The sequence below is a fragment of the Carassius gibelio genome, chromosome B2, assembly GCF_023724105.1.
Source record: "Carassius gibelio isolate Cgi1373 ecotype wild population from Czech Republic chromosome B2, carGib1.2-hapl.c, whole genome shotgun sequence".
NCBI classification, from domain to species: Eukaryota; Metazoa; Chordata; class Actinopteri; order Cypriniformes; family Cyprinidae; genus Carassius; species Carassius gibelio.
Window position 1 is genome coordinate 29,347,712 of NC_068397.1, and position 17,993 is coordinate 29,365,704.

The following is a 17,993-nucleotide window of genomic DNA, read 5'->3' on the forward strand; positions in this document are numbered from 1 at the left end:
ATGTGTCGAATAGATTGCTAGCGTCGCGTTTCCAGCTGAGCGCGTACTCTCTCCCGGCGCGTGTGCGTGCGTGTGTATGTTGTTATTATTATCGCACTCTCCGCTGCGCGCAGAATGGCTAGATTCACCCAGACTGAAGCGAGGAGGCAGCAGCATCCTCAGCAGCATCCTCAGCCTGCCCACGCCAGCCTGCTCCTCTCTGGACCGGGGGCGGTACCGAGCCAGGCAGCGGCACCACTGCTCCTCATCCCGCACCAGCCCCAGTACGCGCACATCACCTTCCCCAAACCCATGAACGGCTCAGAGCCCATCTCCATCCACCCCGACAACGGCACCATGAAAGACCAGGATGCCATCAAGCTCTTTATAGGACAGATCCCGCGCAACCTGGAGGAGAAGGACCTCAAACCTCTTTTCGAACAGTTTGGAAAGATCCACGAACTGACTGTCCTCAAGGACCGTTATACAGGCATGCACAAAGGTAATGATGCTTTTGAATGGCTGGTTTGGGCTTGGGCTAAACATACGTTGCCTCGTTATTGTTCACGACTGCTTGCTTCTAAACATTAATATATTCTGTTGCGCTTATATTTATTCGTTACGCACAGAGCGTGGTCTTTTGCTCTAATTTTGGTCTCTCCTATACGACGGCCAGCACGATAACGAGCGATTGACATCTGACAGCATGCGTTGATTGAATTCAAGCCAAAGTCTTTTTAAGAGTAACATAATCTGTTTTTCATGGAATGCACTAATGCATTGTAGTTTTGCATATTGGTATTTATGACTTTACAAAGATAAGATTACATGCACGTTTGTTCTTTACACACTGTGCATAGCCCAGTTCTTATATTTTCACTTTTTGCGTTCACTTATGCAATATTAAAGCACACTGGATATGGGTTCAACAAATTTTCATCATTGCATAATGTTAGATGTCAGTCTAATCCACCTCTCAATTTTAAGGAATGAAAGAAAATGTTCAATGTTTACTGTAAATATAAAAGCCTAACTTCTGTAGCACATAGATCTACTCATCATGTACACTGTGTATTCTCATCCTCTCATTTCCCTCCCTCACACTGTTTTTAAGCACAGTCAGTACTATTGCAACTAATTTCCATCAGTAGGCTACATACTGTCAGATACCATTCAAACCTACCTCTGTCACTCTTTTTCGAATAACATGGTCTAATTCTCATTTAGTACTCTGATGCATTGTATGTTTGTGCGGGCTCACCCTGTGCACCTGATTAGCATTTATTAATTTTTTTTTAACTTAAAATATAAGCATCAAATTTATTTTTTTGTTGCATTATACACCTTATATTGAACCACATTATATTGAACCACGCTCAGTATGATTGCATCTGATTTCCATCAATGCATGTCAGATGTCATACAGACCCATCTGATGTTGTCAGACCTCTCGTTCTATTTCTCTTGCATTGTGCTTTTCTGCTTGACATGACATTAAAAAGGATACTAGATGTACCGTGTTCACTCCCACTTATGTATCACCTCGTATTTTTGTGTGTGCTCTCAGAAGTAGGGCAGCCCCGCTTTGAGCACAGATGATGCATACTAAGAGCTCCCAATGCGCGACGTGCATCTTCATTATGTCAAATTAAACATTTGGTGTGTGGTTTCTCATTCACAGCAAAATGTGAACCTTACATTACGTGCTAATTTATGCATTTAAAGAAATCATGAACCCACTAAAGGTTCAGTATTTCTTTGTTTGGCATTTGAGTGCTTTACTTGAGCAAGAATGCATTTTTTTTTTTTTAATGAATGCACCAAGAGAAATCAGAACATGATGCTTTAGGAAGTATATGTGGTTTAGCATGGATTCTTATAAAAATTTAAGAAAGGTCAATTTCATCAAATTGCATAATAGTTCTAGACAAAAATAAATATATTTTTGTTGTAAAAATAAAGGTCCTTTATTGGCATCGATGGATCCATGAAGAACATCCATGGAAACTGTCCAATGCACAAAAGGTTCTTTTTATTTATTTTTGTTATTTTGTTTACAATAAGAAAATAATGGTTCTTTTAAGAATTGTTCACTGAATGGTTCTTTGGTGAACAAAAAATGTTTTTTCTATTTCATCGCTACAGAATAAACCTTTTGGAAACTTAATTTTTTTAGAGTGTAGAACTATAAAATGCATGTGGAACGCATCTCAGATCATTTGGTTGTGGAAGAATTTGATGAGAAATGTTTGAGTTCATAATGAGACCTATTCTAAAATTCTAGAAGAAGCATGTGAGATTTATGGGGTCTTTTTTCAGGATAAAAATGAGATGAGATAAGTCTCATTTTGCATTTCATCCCAATGAGATACTAAAGCAATCTCATTTTTTAGTTGTTCAAAACCCAATCTTAATTGTATAATACAGTATTAATATATATATTCGTAAATATTTGTAAGTAATTAGTAAAAGAGCTGATATTTCTGGATTTCTCTTTAGTCTTAGGCAGGTCATCTTACTTGACCGAAGCTCTAGTTTGATTTGAGAGCAGCGCTGGAGAGATGTAATATATTTCATATGCATTTTAAACAGGCAGATTCTTGCCCAGGTTTTCTATGATTATTTCATTTATTAGTGAAAGAAAACTTAGTCGTCTAATTCATTAAAAACGTCATGTTAATTGAACTTGAAAACCCATTTAAAGCTACACACTCCTCTGTGAGTATCTGCGTCCCCCCCCCCCTCTTCTGCTCAAAATATTCCCTCTTTCTGTCACGCTCAGAGGCACACACATGCTCACGCACACACCGCGCAAATGAATAATGGTTTATGCCCATAGGAGGGTGCGAGAGGGAGGATGAATCAGCGTAGGAGGCCTGTCACACTCACAAATGCACTCACACACACACACACACACACACACTCTGTTGACTGCCGTCTCAGTGGGACGTTATTAGTACAGTGCTGTTAGATTATCATTTACATTGACATTAAATTACTGCTATGAAATGTGCTCTATGAGTTTGCAAGTCTTGCCACAATAGGCCGAGGGTGAAATCGATGGAAAACAGCATTAGATGCACATTTCAATTACTCTTTTTCACAGCACTGTTAAAAGAACAGCAAAAGCCAGCCTAATGTGGCTCACTGGCTTTAGCCGGTTTATGATGGTTTAGATGGTCTCTCAACCTTACCAGCTGACAAGTCAAGACACATTTGTTTATATATATCACTTTATAATACAATACAGATCATATCAAATCATCTTCACAGTAATAAACATACAAATAATGGTGTTAATGTTGCAAAGTTCGTCAGTTATTATGAAATGAATACAGCTGTAAAGCAGATTTAAAAAGACAACAGTGTTGGCATTCAACTAAATTTCATTCATTGTAGATTCAGTGCAACATCTGTGAATGTAGCAAAGTTAATAGTTATGAAGCAAACACAGCTCTAGTTATAGGTTAATAGTATGATTACTCCGCTCAGTTCAGTGTTGATTCAGTTTAGTTCAATAATAGTGCAAAGTTATATAAATACAATTTCAGCTATAAAGGAGCTCTACAAAAGACAATAGTGTTGATTCAAATCAGTTCAATAACAGTGTCATTGTTGCAAAGTTCATTAGCCATGAAACAAATTCTATTTAGCTTTAAAGCATCTCTACAGAAAACAGTTGTCACTATCAAGCTCAATTTAGTTCAATTTAGTTCTCATCCAGTAGCATCACACACCAAAATAAATACAACACTCTAAAAAATGCTGGGTTGTTTCAACCCAACTTTGTGTCAAATACAGACTAACCCAAATTTTCGGCTCAAAATGTAATTGAAAACATTAACCCTACAATGGGGTTAGTCCATATTTGACCCAAAGTTGGGTTGAAACATCCCAACATATTCAGTATCTTTTAAACCTCCAAGTGTGTAAAATATCTCTAAAACCAACCAACCAACCAAACAGACCAGTCTAGTCATTTTCAGTAGGTGGATTGGTAGACCAACTAACCTCTTTAGGCTGTTTAAGATGATTTATTTTTATACAAAGGCAGCATTCTAAGGCATTATACAAATGAAAAGCTTGTTATAAATGGTGTGTATTACTAGCCATGATCCTTTATATTGTTGCCAATAGGTATGGTTATGTTGCTTCTAAGAAACTTACTTTGGCCAAATTTTAGGCCAGCATCATATGTGCCCTTCAAGGCAATCTCAAAATGCACATCAACAAACAATCTGAGGATGGCAGACCATAAAATAGGTCAGTGTGCAATTATAAAGACCTGTTTTACACCATATTTGTTTGTCTCATGCATATTTATGCTTATTGGATTATAATTTTGTTAGCTAAGCTACAGCGAACTCTATCAAAATCAACTGGTTTTAAGAAGAGAGCCACAGTGGTAAACATTAATCATCCCAAGCAGCATGTTTACAGGCTTCCCTTTGACCTGCGCTCACATGCACACGTTTAATCAGGGTTGTCAATAAGTGCCTGGATCGTGCCGGGAGAGTAGGTGCGTGAAAGCTTGTTATTCAGACTAACGTCGGCACTCAGTGACAGCGCAAAGAGAGGAGCGAGGTGAAGCATTGAGGTAATTACTGTTTAGCATGATGTCAGATTATGAAAGATGTTATAGGGAATATTGGTTTTGTTGAGAAGGGAATTGTGGGTAATGAACCTGGACTGCATGCTGTAGACCTTCAGGCTGTACTATGAAGTATAATAGTCACTCTGTGCCTATCTGTTTTATAGTACAGTAACTTTTACATCCATTTGAAAGTACGTCCCATTCTTCAAAATATGAAGTACATTGTTAAAAACAAAAGGTTCTTCAGTGGTTGAAGACTCTTCTTATCAAGAACCGTTTTTAGCTTTGGGATTTTCAAGTTGCTATATTGTTTAAAAGTTCTTGATGGTCCATTATAGGTCCTTCAGATCTTCAAATGTTTTTTGGACTCTTTAAAACACCAGCAGATGGTTTTCTAAAGAAATAGAGGATAAAAAGTAAAAAAATTAAAGTTTTTTCCTTTATTTTTAGGTGTAATCCTTTCTCTGTTATTATGGCGAGCTTACGCTTTATTAGTGCATGTGAAGATTTCTTTATAGAAGAGCGTTCACATCATTTAGTATCTACTGTGAAAGTCAGTTGTTTTTACTTGATTGCTGCATGAAAATTGCTGCATAGTGTCATCAATTGGACCAAATACTTTTTTGCATTTAATATCTTATGATGATTGCTATAATGTGATGATTCTCTGCATGTGCTTTTGATATTGTCAAAACATTTTTGTGCAAGCACCCACAATTGATCAAAAATGACACTACAAAGAATCATGAAAAACAAAATGTATCATGGTTTCCACAAAAATATGAATCGGCTCAACTAATTTCAGCATTGATAATAATAGGAAATATTTCTTGAGCAGTAAATCAGCATATCAGAATGATATCTGAAGGGTCATGTGACACTAAAGACTGGAGCAATGATGCTGAAAACTCAGTTTTGATCACAGAAATAAATTACATTTTAAAATACATTAAAATAGAAAACAGCTATTTTAAATTGTAATAATATTTCACAATATTACTGTATTTTTAATTAAAACAATGCAGCCTTGGTGAGCAGAATTTAGAGACTTATTTAGATTGGTAGAATATAATTGACTATTTTCACAGAACAGTGAGATTAGTTTTCTTTTCTGGCAGTTCCAGAATCGTTCCTTTTGAATATAAAAATATCATGAATTTCAAGTAAATTAATTTGTTTAATTACAGCGTATATATGTGTACAAATGTGGCCCTTAAGGTGATGAAAAAGAAGGCAGATCTTGGCTCTGAGAAATGATGTCACAATTACATTTTTAGACAGAAAAGCTATATATAAAAGGTAAAGTCATATAACATAATAGCTGTTTAATGTAAGTGTAATGGAGGGTAGGAAGTCAGCTGTAATTGCATTTATTGCCTTCCTAACGTGTTGATGCAAAAACCTGTGAGAAGTCCACATTTCTGAGCACATTTATGATCTCTGTGCGGACAGTTTATTATGCTTCAGACAAATAGTGAGATACAGTTGCTAATGTGTTGAATAACGTGCATTTTTTTTAAAAATCACGTGTCTTGTTGAAGTTTGCTTTTGCGAAAATTTGTGGTTGGTGATAAAGCATAGGTTTAAACCACAAACAATCTAGATTTTGGCTGATATATGTGGCACATTGTTTAAAATCCTCATCTAAATTTGTTCCAGTCCTAAATCTGTTTTACGGTGCAGTCGTTCGGATGTAATGAAGTCATGTTGAGTTAAAACTCGCATAAATAATTGCCAATAGAGTCGTTTAATTCAGAAGTAACCTCAGGAAGGTTTCCCAGAAAACTGTTTGACTTCCAGTGTTTCGTGTTTGTCGGGCTGAGATTTATTTTAGAAGAGAAAATGAAATTACTACAACGGAGAGATTTTAATATAATTTATAGCCCATAATCCAGTGCGGTCTGTTTTTGGAGCGTTTGGGGGCAAACAGAGGAGATAAAGCTGTTTTTATGGAGCTACAAAAACCTTTCCTTTACTCTCTTTTTATCTCTCTATCACTCCCTCTCCCTCTCTCTCTCTCTCTCATTCTTTCCTTCCAGCCTGTGATGAAATGTTATCAAAAGGGGATTTTAATGGAAAATGATAAGGAGATGACTATCATTTTCTGCTCCCAGAATGTATTGATCCGAGCGTGATACAACACAGATACCAAATGTGCAGAATAACGCTGCCTGAATCTAATTATCTGCCTCTATCTTAAATTAGCCGGCGTGTAATGCTCGGGTGTATAAAGAATTAACGCTGGGCTTCTTTCTGTAAGCGCTGTAGTTGTGCCGTACTGTCCTGGATGAACCCAATTATGACTTTTGATGTTGTTTGCTGGTTTTTCTTAACGTTAACACGAAATTCCATTCGCAACCCATTTTACTTCAGTTGACATGAATAATTGACTGAATCAGGATATTCACAGTTTTCAGAAAAATATGAAGCAGCACAACTGTTTTCATAATAATAAATGTTTCTTGAGCAAATCTGCATAATAAAATGATCATGTGACACTGAAGAATGATGCTAGAAGTTATGATGCTAAAAATTCAGCTTTTCATCACAGGAATAAATTCCATTTTAAAATACATTAAAACAAAAAATTGATGTTTTAAATTGTAATAATATTTTAATTTTATTTTCAATTTGTTTTTCCTTGAAATAAAATATTGCAGTAAAGAGTGTGTTTTTTCATTGTTATCAAGTGTGATTTTTGCCAAGATATTAAAAGAGAGACCCTTTTGGTAACAGTTTAAAAGGTTTAATTTGTTAACATTAGTTAACTACTAAAATAAAAAAAAGTTTTATAATGTCATTTAAAGGTGCAATAGGAGATCTTGGAAAGTGCTAACATTAGCGTGATAGCACTGAAAGCAAACGTCCTTCCTGTGATCGCCGTTCAAAGCCACGCCCCCTGATCAAATTTATGCTCACAGACCAAAATACCAGAGCATAGTTGCCAAGTCCGCTTATAATATGCGACTTTGGGCTTTTATTTTTTTTGTAAGTCGCGTTAAAACAGCACGGGTTGCGTTTTTTTTTTAAATTAAGCTAAATATATGTTACAGCTACCCTTAATGCTCTTGTCTTTCCCTTCTTGTCTTTTTGTCCTTTCCTTCTCTCCAATCCGATTCAGCCTCACAGGTGATCGGAGATTAGGAAAGTGCGTTCTCTCCGCTTTGTTGCAGTTCCCTGATTTTTATTTATTTTTATCCTTTTTTTCCTATTCAGTTTATCCTTTTCTAATAAAGCAGTGGTTTCAGTTTAATATGTTGCAGGCTCATTTATTGTTAATAAATGATAATGCGGAAAATAAATTATCAAATAATATTGGGTTTGTTTTGGGCTTGTTTTTGAAGCTCCAGTTGCTTATTTGTCTCGCGAGTCGGTCATCTGAATCGGGTGTTAATTAAGTGAGACATACAAAATATGTGCGTGAGCACTGGAAATGGGAACCGCTGGGCTACATCATGTGTCATTCACAAGCGAGAAAACTTTAAAAGTACTACAACACCAGAAAGGAAGACCGGGTTATTGATGTTCGTATGTCATTCTTGGTACAAAGCTGGCGCTGGCGTGGTACCCTACAAAAGCTAAAAAGGTTTAATCTTATTAACCCCTAAATAATATATATTAGTATCTTAAAGATACATGTTCAAACTTTGTTATTAGTCTCTTCAGTGTATATTCAACCCGTTCTCATCAGTCTGCGTATAAATAACACGACTTTACACTTTCTATTTGCGTGTAATGCATACGCCAAATGCCATTTTTGCGTGCATATGATACGCCAATCCTTCCCATTAATTTCGGTGGAGAGCAGATGCGTCCAAATAACATGTATCATCTTCAGCGGCAGTGACGTCACCAGCGAGGCTCGTTCAGTTCACCTGATGCGCGTACACCTTCAAACAGGTAAGCAAGGGTAAATATATTTTTTTCTTCTTCTTTTTGTAATGATATCACGTGGTTAAGCGTATTGTTTTAATTATTTCAGTATTTCTGCATCACGTTAGACAGGGCCGTGTTTTTAAAGGGCAGTTTATGCTCAAATTATGGGTCAGTGGGCTGCTCAGCTAGCCTACCATTGTCATTAGCCTAAGCTAACCTGTACTGTTTATAGACCTGTTGCAGTTTTAAATAAATTTATGATGTGACATATGGGTCTTCAGCTTTTAGACATGACTAATACAAGCACAACAAAGCACCCAACCCAATATCGCGTGATAATCGTGATCGTGTAAAAAGTCCACACATTTAGCATATTTTTACAATACTAGCCTAACTTTTGCTTGACCACGTCATGTGTAGCCAATACACACACAGTAACTACAGCATATTTACCATGCTTCTCCTACTGTAACCGTAGTTTTACTCTGGACTTTGTAACGCACATAACCACGACATTTACTATGGGTTTACCATAGTAACCATAGTTTTACTCTGGTATTTGTATTTACTAACACACAATAACCACGACATTTACTATGGGTTTACCATAGTAACCATAGTTTTACTCTGGTATTTGTAGTTACTAACACACAATAACCACGACATTTACTATGGGTTTACCATAGTAACCATAGTTTTACTCTGGTATTTGTAGTTACTAACACACAATAACCACGACATTTACTATGGGTTTACCATAGTAACCATAGTTTTACTCTGGTATTTGTATTTACTAACGAACAATAACCACGACATTTACTATGGGTTTACCATAGTAACCATAGTTTTACTCTGGTATTTGTATTTACTAACGAACAATAACCACGACATTTACTATGGGTTTACCATAGTAACCATAGTTTTACTCTGGTATTTGTATTTACTAACGAACAATAACCACGACATTTACTATGGGTTTACCATAGTAACCATAGTTTTACTCTGGTATTTGTATTTACTAACACACAATAACCACGACATTTACTATGGGTTTACCATAGTAACCATAGTTTTACTCTGGTGTTTGTATTTACTAACGAACAATAACCACGACATTTACTATGGGTTTACCATAGTAACCATAGTTTTACTCTGGTATTTGTAGTTACTAACACACAATAACCACGACATTTACTATGGGTTTACCATAGTAACCATAGTTTTACTCTGGTATTTGTATTTACTTACACACAATAACCACAACACTTACCAGGATTTTACCACAGTAACTGTGTTTTTACTCTACACTATTTGTAAAGCACAGTAACCACTAAGTTTGCCATGCCTTTAATATCTTTTTGTGATGTAATTGTAATTCAGTGTTTTTTCTGTCTTGCAGTTACGTCGGATTACATACTCCACAATAACCTGTAATCCAGCAGATCTTTAAAGAAGCCATCTCTTGTAAAATCTCTCTCTCTCTCTCTCTCTCTCTCGCTCTGCTAGAATTAACAGGGAACTTCAACTCCACGCTCCCAATGCTGATATTGAAGAAGCTGTCAAGGGGGCTGAACAAGTCCTTCAAAGGATCAACCCTTCACAGGTAATGTTGAAGACTCTTAGTTATAACTGATTTGCTTTAATGAACGCATCCTTATATTATGTGTTAATCAAATATTTTGGTCACAGATCATTTTAACACACTGTCTCAACATGTTTATATTTCAGGAAGGCCTGTCATGAGATTTGAATTTGACCATCTTGTGCATTTATGAAGAAGACCAAAAGCTGCAAAGGCAAACACTTCCAATGGTACGTCAGATACATTTTTCTCAGCATTTGATGTTTCTTAAATTTTGGTTCACTTAGCCCATCAGGAAGAACACTCAACAAAGAGCATGTTGTAGTAGTAATAATTAATCCAATAATCATATTATATTGCACAAGCGTACTTGTACAAAATTCTACAACTTTTACTCCTACTGCTGTTATTGGCCATTACCACAGCTCCCATCAGATTGTGCCCATTGTAAGGGTGTTTATATCATGAAGTTTAAATGAAGTCCATTGTATTCTTTATTAATCTTTACAAATTGGTGCCGCCTCTTCCTCTTTCAACAGTACATGATATCGGTCCACACCTCATAGTCTGCCTTTCTTTCTATGGTGATGTTACTGAACACATCTGTCTTAGAAGCAAGAAAATGGAAATCCTAGTTTAACTTTTCAAGTGCTACAAATCAGATCTTCAATGAATTTGGGCAATCAGATCACTTAAAGTTGTTCACACAAAGACCAATAACTATAATGAGAAGTATTTTAGCATCCACACCAACAGACAATACTGTTCTCTTAAATCTCTTAAATGTTCCCCTCATTCTGTTAAATTTATACACAAAATTCTGCCTTTCTCTGCCTTTTTCACTTCATCTTCATGCTGTACTCCCTCACTCACACATTCTTTTATGCTCTGTTGTAAGGCAGAAACTGAGAGTTTGCATGATGGTATTTTCTCAGACGCTGAATCTGATGTGTACAGATGAACTCAGGAGCCTACTAGAGTTGCCAAGGAACTTGTGCTTGAAGTATATAATTATATCTGCTTTATTTATATTTTAAAACAACAATAATGATTAAACATGGGGTCAATAAATATTTTCTTGTTTTACAGCTGAAGACCAGAAACGCAAAGAAAATCAGTCAAACCAGTCCTAAAGAAATGAGGAATGAACATGGACTTCTTGTGCCCCAAAAGAAAAGACAGAAAGGTGAAAAGTTTCACATTTCAATTTGTATGTCTGAATTCAATGCAGTTATGTGTGGTACAACATTGATGTTGATCTCTCAAAAGACTTTTCAAGTCCGCAGTTATAGTTTTTCACATATACATCTTTTTTATAGCTCCTAAAATGAGCAAATAAGCTGTGCATCATCTCTGTGATTTGGGAAGGAAATGACTGAATATGGTGAGTACTGACACCTGCAACTGTATTCACCAACACTATTACTCTAGAATGGTTATTGCTGTTATTGCTGACTTATTGTTTTGTCTGTTTGTTTGAATTAAGATGAAGCCAGTTGATGAAGATATCAATTGAATGGCCACCGAGTGCATCACTGCTACCTGAACCCATCAGTTATCTGCTGTGAAGACTGCATTCACAAACCGCTCTACTGCGACAGCTCAGATGTTACGGCCTGTAAAAGTAAACATCACAGCTAAACAACGAGAGCTAGTTGTGGTGGGATTCTTTTGGCCAATATCCCCAACAAGAATCAATGTTAAGTCCAGTGCAACAATTATAAATAAAAATACTATATATTGTTTATTGATTTACCATAACCTAAATACATGTTTTGGCCCTCCAGGACATCTAGACCAGGTGGAGTGTGAGGAGGACCGTCAGAGACTCCAGCCAGCCGAGCCATGGATTGCTCTCACTGTTACCATCAGGCAGACGTTATCACAGAACCTACACCAGCAGACAGTGAGACAAGTTCCTTTCACAGGCAATCAGACTGAACTGAACTCATACCAGTAAAACCATACACACCCCACCAACCTCATATGCCCTGCACTCTTATCAGTTATGCTGACTGGACTCAATATTATTATGCACCCTGACATTCTGTTTGCACTAATTCATACCGTGCTTTACTGCAGAGATGTATGTGTACTGTGATTATTATTGTTTTCAATTCATGCTCTTTGTATAGCATAATTTTTAACATATATTGTTCTCTACCTGAATTGAGTCCCTTATATATGTGTGTTGCATATATATATATTCAGAATTTGTATTTCATATATATTCATGAATTAATTCATTTGTCATCCATACTGTCACGCTGCAGTCTGCACCCAAGACTTTCATCACCTGTATACTTGTGTTCATTGTATTGTGACAATAAAGATATTTGATTTAAATTAGTTACATGTCTTTTGTTCATCAGTTGTGCTGTAGGGTGCTGCATAACAACTGCAAAAAAAATGTATGACATGGAAGATTATGATAAGTCCAGGACATGGACAAGCAAGAAGAGGAAGAAAAGCAGGAGATCTCTAAAAACTTGATGTGATTCTTTGGGGCTCAAGACATTTCACCATGCATGCATTTGCATGGCTTCATCTGATTAGAAAAACATGGTTTTAACATAACCCATTTTTAATATTGTTAAAAATTGTATATCATTTGTCTTAATACACTACTTTAGTTGTATTTATGTTGTATCCTCCAGTAAAGTACTGCACATGGTGTTGGATAATAAAGTAGGGTGAATATTCTATATTAAGAATGGTGTTTGGTAAATACACCATTTAATTTTGTAAACAATAGATAAATGTGTTTTAATTAAGAAATGAACATTTGGTTACATTAATGACATTCAGTTAGATGAAGGGCAGGCTGAAAGCTGCATTAGAAGATACTGCATGGACTATAATGCTGCAGGAATTTCATGCACAACTGAAGGTGATGGACAAGGGAAAGATCAACATGAATCCAGTACTGTATAATAAGCAAGATGAGCATGCACATTACTGATGTTTAGTACCCGAGGAGGACAAATATGAGGAGTATTTTACACAGAGACACAAATTAGCTCTTAATATTATGATTCTTTGCATTGCATGAATTGTATGGCTTTGCACTATAAACTACACACTCTCTGTACCTTGTCTTACTGAATGACACATTGACACTGTGAAAGTACAATGAAGTGTCACAGTATGTATTGGTTGTTTAAATTAGTGTCTTTGTTTACTTTCAATACTGTATCCTTGCACCTGATATAATTCAATATTTGGAGCCTATTCCAAATAGGCACTGATGTATATTTTTATGGTTCTATTCTTATTCTAAGATAAACATGACTTACAACTTACATATTGGCAATTTGTTGAAAAGAAAAACTTAAAAATTATGACTCAGCACAGTCTGTTGTCCATGATGAGAAAAGGTATGTGTATGTTTTACTGCCCTTCCATCTTCAAGGGCCCAGTAGAGTCCTTTAGAAGAGCAAAAAAATTTAAATTTCAAATGGCTGTAAATCAAAGTCTGATTATAGTGTCAAAGAAAAAATTGGCAGGACAACTACTTATGCTATGCTAATTAAATAATGTTGGACAGAGTTTTCAAACATATATGGAAAGGTGGTATAAAGGTGTTTAAAAAAGTGCACTTAGTAAAATATCGAATTTCAGCCTGCCTCTTAAATATGTCATTAATGTTTACACAATGAACATGTTTAGATGACCCTTTGTTAAAAAAGATTGCATTTTCCCATTTTTTTAATTATTAAACATTTTAAACTACATTACCCATAAGCCTCTGCCATTCTATCGTTTGAACGCGAGTAATATTAGCGCTGGTATTTGGAGTTTATTGGAGTTGTGCTTAGGGTTAGGGTTACGATTTCGGTAAAGAGGTAATTTCTCACGACATAGCAACACTGCATTGTTAACTGAAGGTGTTACTGACGTAATAATTACAGTCAAACGGACTTTGCAACATTAAGCGGTTTATAATTTGGGTTAAAAGATAGTCCAATCACAGCGAGTTCTGCGAGAGCCAAGGGAACGTCAAAGCCAATGGCAACCCAGTTGAGCAGAGGCGTCACACTAACTTGTACATATATGGTCATTTATGCCGGGAGCTTCCGGGTTCCTGTAGTGAATGGACAGAAGCTGCAGTTACCCTGATGCAGCAAGAAATACGTTGATTAAAGGTGTTTTTTTGTTTTGTGTTTTAACGAAGGTATAATGATTCCCATTGTATTGAATAGGCTACATTGTTTACACTAATATTAGTGTACAGTACTTAAACTCAAAAGTTTGCATATACTGTGTGAAAAATAAATGTCAAAATGTTTCATTTGCTCAAAAAAAAAAAACACCTCTGAAGATTATTTAAACACAATATTTTTCTACTACTCAATTTTCCTTCTGTAATATTTACAATGTATTTATAGTGTATTAAAGGTAAACAATTTATCACATCTACGTTTCATGGAAATGGACCCTAAAAACTTGCCATTCTTAGATCCACCAGTTGAACTATAGGAATAGAAAACAAACAAACAAACATCATGACATCAATCACTCATTGTCTAGTCATTTTACAGTGTTTATTGATATGTCAAACTTTTCGCAGATAAACATAGTGCCCAGAACAGTCTCTCTCCAGTTTATTCCACTATGAAAAAAAAAGAAAAGTTGATAAAAAAAAATGCATAGAGGTAACTAAGTGAAAACAAACAAACAAAATAGCTACAGAAACTCCCTTCAAAAAACATAAGTTTAATATTCAAAAATAAAAAGGGAATTTGTTTACAGAAATCTTGACAAAAGATGCCAAAGAATAATCAAGGCTACAGTTGAAAATATATTGTTTTCTTCCCTTTATCAACCAAATAGGCAAAAATGATTAAGAACAATGCTCCAATATTTTACAATTATCACCTTTAAAAACATATATCCTGTAATCATTGTTTGCTTCTATTGTGAATAAATGCAAAACAAATAAATGGTTAATAATAATAATTATTATTATGTGTATATATATATATATATATATATATATATATATATACAGGAGTGCTTATAGTAGAGATTGGAGTGATGAATGTAGAGGTTGGCAGTAAAGGACTGAGAGCAGATGTGTCACACAAGAGAGGAAGATCTGGAAGCTTTTGAATGGGCTGATATTGTGAAGAGCTGATGAAGAATGATTAAGTAATCTGTGAGAAATCCTGCAAGAAGAAACAAAGATAATTTATCACATTATGAACAACAAAAACACTGACAACAACAAATGGCAGAATACAACATACTGTAACTGCAGTGTGCATAGCAGTAATTGTACAGTATTGTCTGTTGGTGTGGATGCTAAAATACTTCTCATTATAGTTATTGGTCTTTGTGTGAACAACTTTAAGTGATCTGATTGCCCAAATTCATTGAAGATCTGATTTGTAGCACTTGAAAAGTTAAACTAGGATTTCCATTCTCTTGCTTCTACGACAGATGTGTTCAGTAACATCACCATAGAAAGAAAGGCAGACTATGAGGTGTGGACAGATATCATGTACTGTTGAAAGAGGAAGAGGCGGCACCAATTTGTAAAGATTAATAAAGAATACAATGGACTTCATTTAAACTTCATGATATAAACACTCTTACAATGGGCACAATCTGATGGGAGCTGTGGTAATGGCCAATAACAGCAGTAGGAGTAAAAGTTGTAGAATTTTGTACAAGTACGCTTGTGCAATATAATATGATTATTGGATTAATTATTACTACTACAACATGCTCTTTGTTGAGTGTTCTTCCTGATGGGCTAAGTGAACCAAAATTTAAGAAACATCAAATGCTGAGAAAAATGTATCTGACGTACCATTGGAAGTGTTTGCCTTTGCAGCTTTTGGTCTTCTTCATAAATGCACAAGATGGTCAAATTCAAATCTCATGACAGGCCTTCCTGAAATATAAACATGTTGAGACAGTGTGTTAAAATGATCTGTGACCAAAATATTTGATTAACACATAATATAAGGATGCGTTCATTAAAGCAAATCAGTTATAACTAAGAGTCTTCAACATTACCTGTGAAGGGTTGATCCTTTGAAGGACTTGTTCAGCCCCCTTGACAGCTTCTTCAATATCAGCATTGGGAGCGTGGAGTTGAAGTTCCCTGTTAATTCTAGCAGAGCGAGAGAGAGAGAGAGAGAGAGAGAGATTTTACAAGAGATGGCTTCTTTAAAGATCTGCTGGATTACAGGTTATTGTGGAGTATGTAATCCGACGTAACTGCAAGACAGAAAAAACACTGAATTACAATTACATCACAAAAAGATATTAAAGGCATGGCAAACTTAGTGGTTACTGTGCTTTACAAATAGTGTAGAGTAAAAACACAGTTACTGTGGTAAAATCCTGGTAAGTGTTGTGGTTATTGTGTGTTAGTAAATACAAATACCAGAGTAAAACTATGGTTACTATGGTAAACCCATAGTAAATGTCGTGGTTATTGTGTGTTAGTAACTACAAATACCAGAGTAAAACTATGGTTACTATGGTAAACCCATAGTAAATGTCGTGGTTATTGTGTGTTAGTAAATACAAATACCAGAGTAAAACTATGGTTACTATGGTAAACCCATAGTAAATGTCGTGGTTATTGTGTGTTAGTAAATACAAATACCAGAGTAAAACTATGGTTACTATGGTAAACCCATAGTAAATGTCGTGGTTATTGTGTGTTAGTAACTACAAATACCAGAGTAAAACTATGGTTACTATGGTAAACCCATAGTAAATGTCGTGGTTATTGTGTGTTAGTAACTACAAATACCAGAGTAAAACTATGGTTACTATGGTAAACCCATAGTAAATGTCGTGGTTATTGTGTGTTAGTAAATACAAATACCAGAGTAAAACTATGGTTACTATGGTAAACCCATAGTAAATGTCGTGGTTATTGTGTGTTAGTAAATACAAATACCAGAGTAAAACTATGGTTACTATGGTAAACCCATAGTAAATGTCGTGGTTATGTGCGTTACAAAGTCCAGAGTAAAACTACGGTTACAGTAGGAGAAGCATGGTAAATATGCTGTAGTTACTGTGTGTGTATTGGCTACACATGACGTGGTCAAGCAAAAGTTAGGCTAGTATTGTAAAAATATGCTAAATGTGTGGACTTTTTACACGATCACGATTATCACGCGATATTGGGTTGGGTGCTTTGTTGTGCTTGTATTAGTCATGTCTAAAAGCTGAAGACCCATATGTCACATCATAAATTTATTTAAAACTGCAACAGGTCTATAAACAGTACAGGTTAGCTTAGGCTAATGACAATGGTAGGCTAGCTGAGCAGCCCACTGACCCATAATTTGAGCATAAACTGCCCTTTAAAAACACGGCCCTGTCTAACGTGATGCAGAAATACTGAAATAATTAAAACAATACGCTTAACCACGTGATATCATTACAAAAAGAAGAAGAAAAAAATATATTTACCCTTGCTTACCTGTTTGAAGGTGTACGCGCATCAGGTGAACTGAACGAGCCTCGCTGGTGACGTCACTGCCGCTGAAGATGATACGTGTTATTTGGACGCATCTGCTCTCCACCGAAATTAATGGGAAGGATTGGCGTATCATATGCACGCAAAAATGGCATTTGGCGTATGCATTACACGCAAATAGAAAGTGTAAAGTCGTGTTATTTATACGCAGACTGATGAGAACGGGTTGGTATATTAGTCTCTTTTGGAAGGGTGCAGCCCCAGTGAACGTTTTGTGTCTTTTAGTATAGTTAATTTTTAGGTAATTAATTAATGTTTACTAATAGGACTCTATTGCAAAGTGTTGCCACCTTTTTTATATATCCCAGCTCAGCTTCCAATTTCTGCAGGTAACACATCAATGCAGGATAGTAAACTGTGAATGTCAAAACAGATTTATTGGGTGTTTAATCTAGTTTTACAAGCTTCTTAATCTGTTGTGGCATGGATGAGCTGCTAATGAGATTGTGTTG

The 17,993-nt window shown here is 35.8% G+C and overlaps 1 protein-coding gene and 2 long non-coding RNA genes across 12 annotated transcripts in view; 2 read left to right on the forward strand and 1 right to left on the reverse strand.

Annotated features, from left to right (window-relative positions):
- The first annotated feature begins 65 nt into the window (after positions 1-65).
- The window catches only part of LOC127951120 (CUGBP Elav-like family member 5), a 164,611-nt gene continuing 146,683 nt past the window's right edge, over positions 66-17,993 (forward strand). The window contains exon 1 of the mRNA XM_052548787.1: positions 66-481. Within this exon, the coding sequence (XP_052404747.1) occupies positions 115-481 (367 nt within the window). The 5' untranslated portion in view covers positions 66-114. The remainder of the gene's footprint in view (positions 482-17,993) is intronic.
- Positions 8,405-12,377, forward strand: LOC127951121 (uncharacterized). 7 transcript variants are annotated; one of them, XR_008152593.1, is made up of 8 exons: positions 8,405-8,473; positions 9,956-10,052; positions 10,178-10,261; positions 10,967-11,034; positions 11,121-11,217; positions 11,351-11,415; positions 11,518-11,730; positions 11,819-12,377. It is a non-coding gene; the product is annotated as an uncharacterized LOC127951121 (long non-coding RNA). The 7 variants fall into 7 exon arrangements; XR_008152592.1 differs by having other exon boundaries at positions 8,459-8,473; positions 9,849-10,052; XR_008152590.1 differs by lacking the exon at positions 8,405-8,473 and having other exon boundaries at positions 9,699-10,052; positions 10,930-11,034.
- Positions 14,562-17,556, reverse strand: LOC127951122 (uncharacterized). Of its 4 annotated transcripts, none has more exons than XR_008152599.1 (4): positions 17,485-17,556; positions 16,056-16,152; positions 15,847-15,930; positions 14,562-15,199 (listed from the first exon to the last, which is right to left on the reverse strand). It is a non-coding gene; the product is annotated as an uncharacterized LOC127951122 (long non-coding RNA). The 4 variants fall into 4 exon arrangements; XR_008152598.1 differs by having other exon boundaries at positions 16,056-16,259; positions 17,485-17,499; XR_008152600.1 differs by having other exon boundaries at positions 17,475-17,493.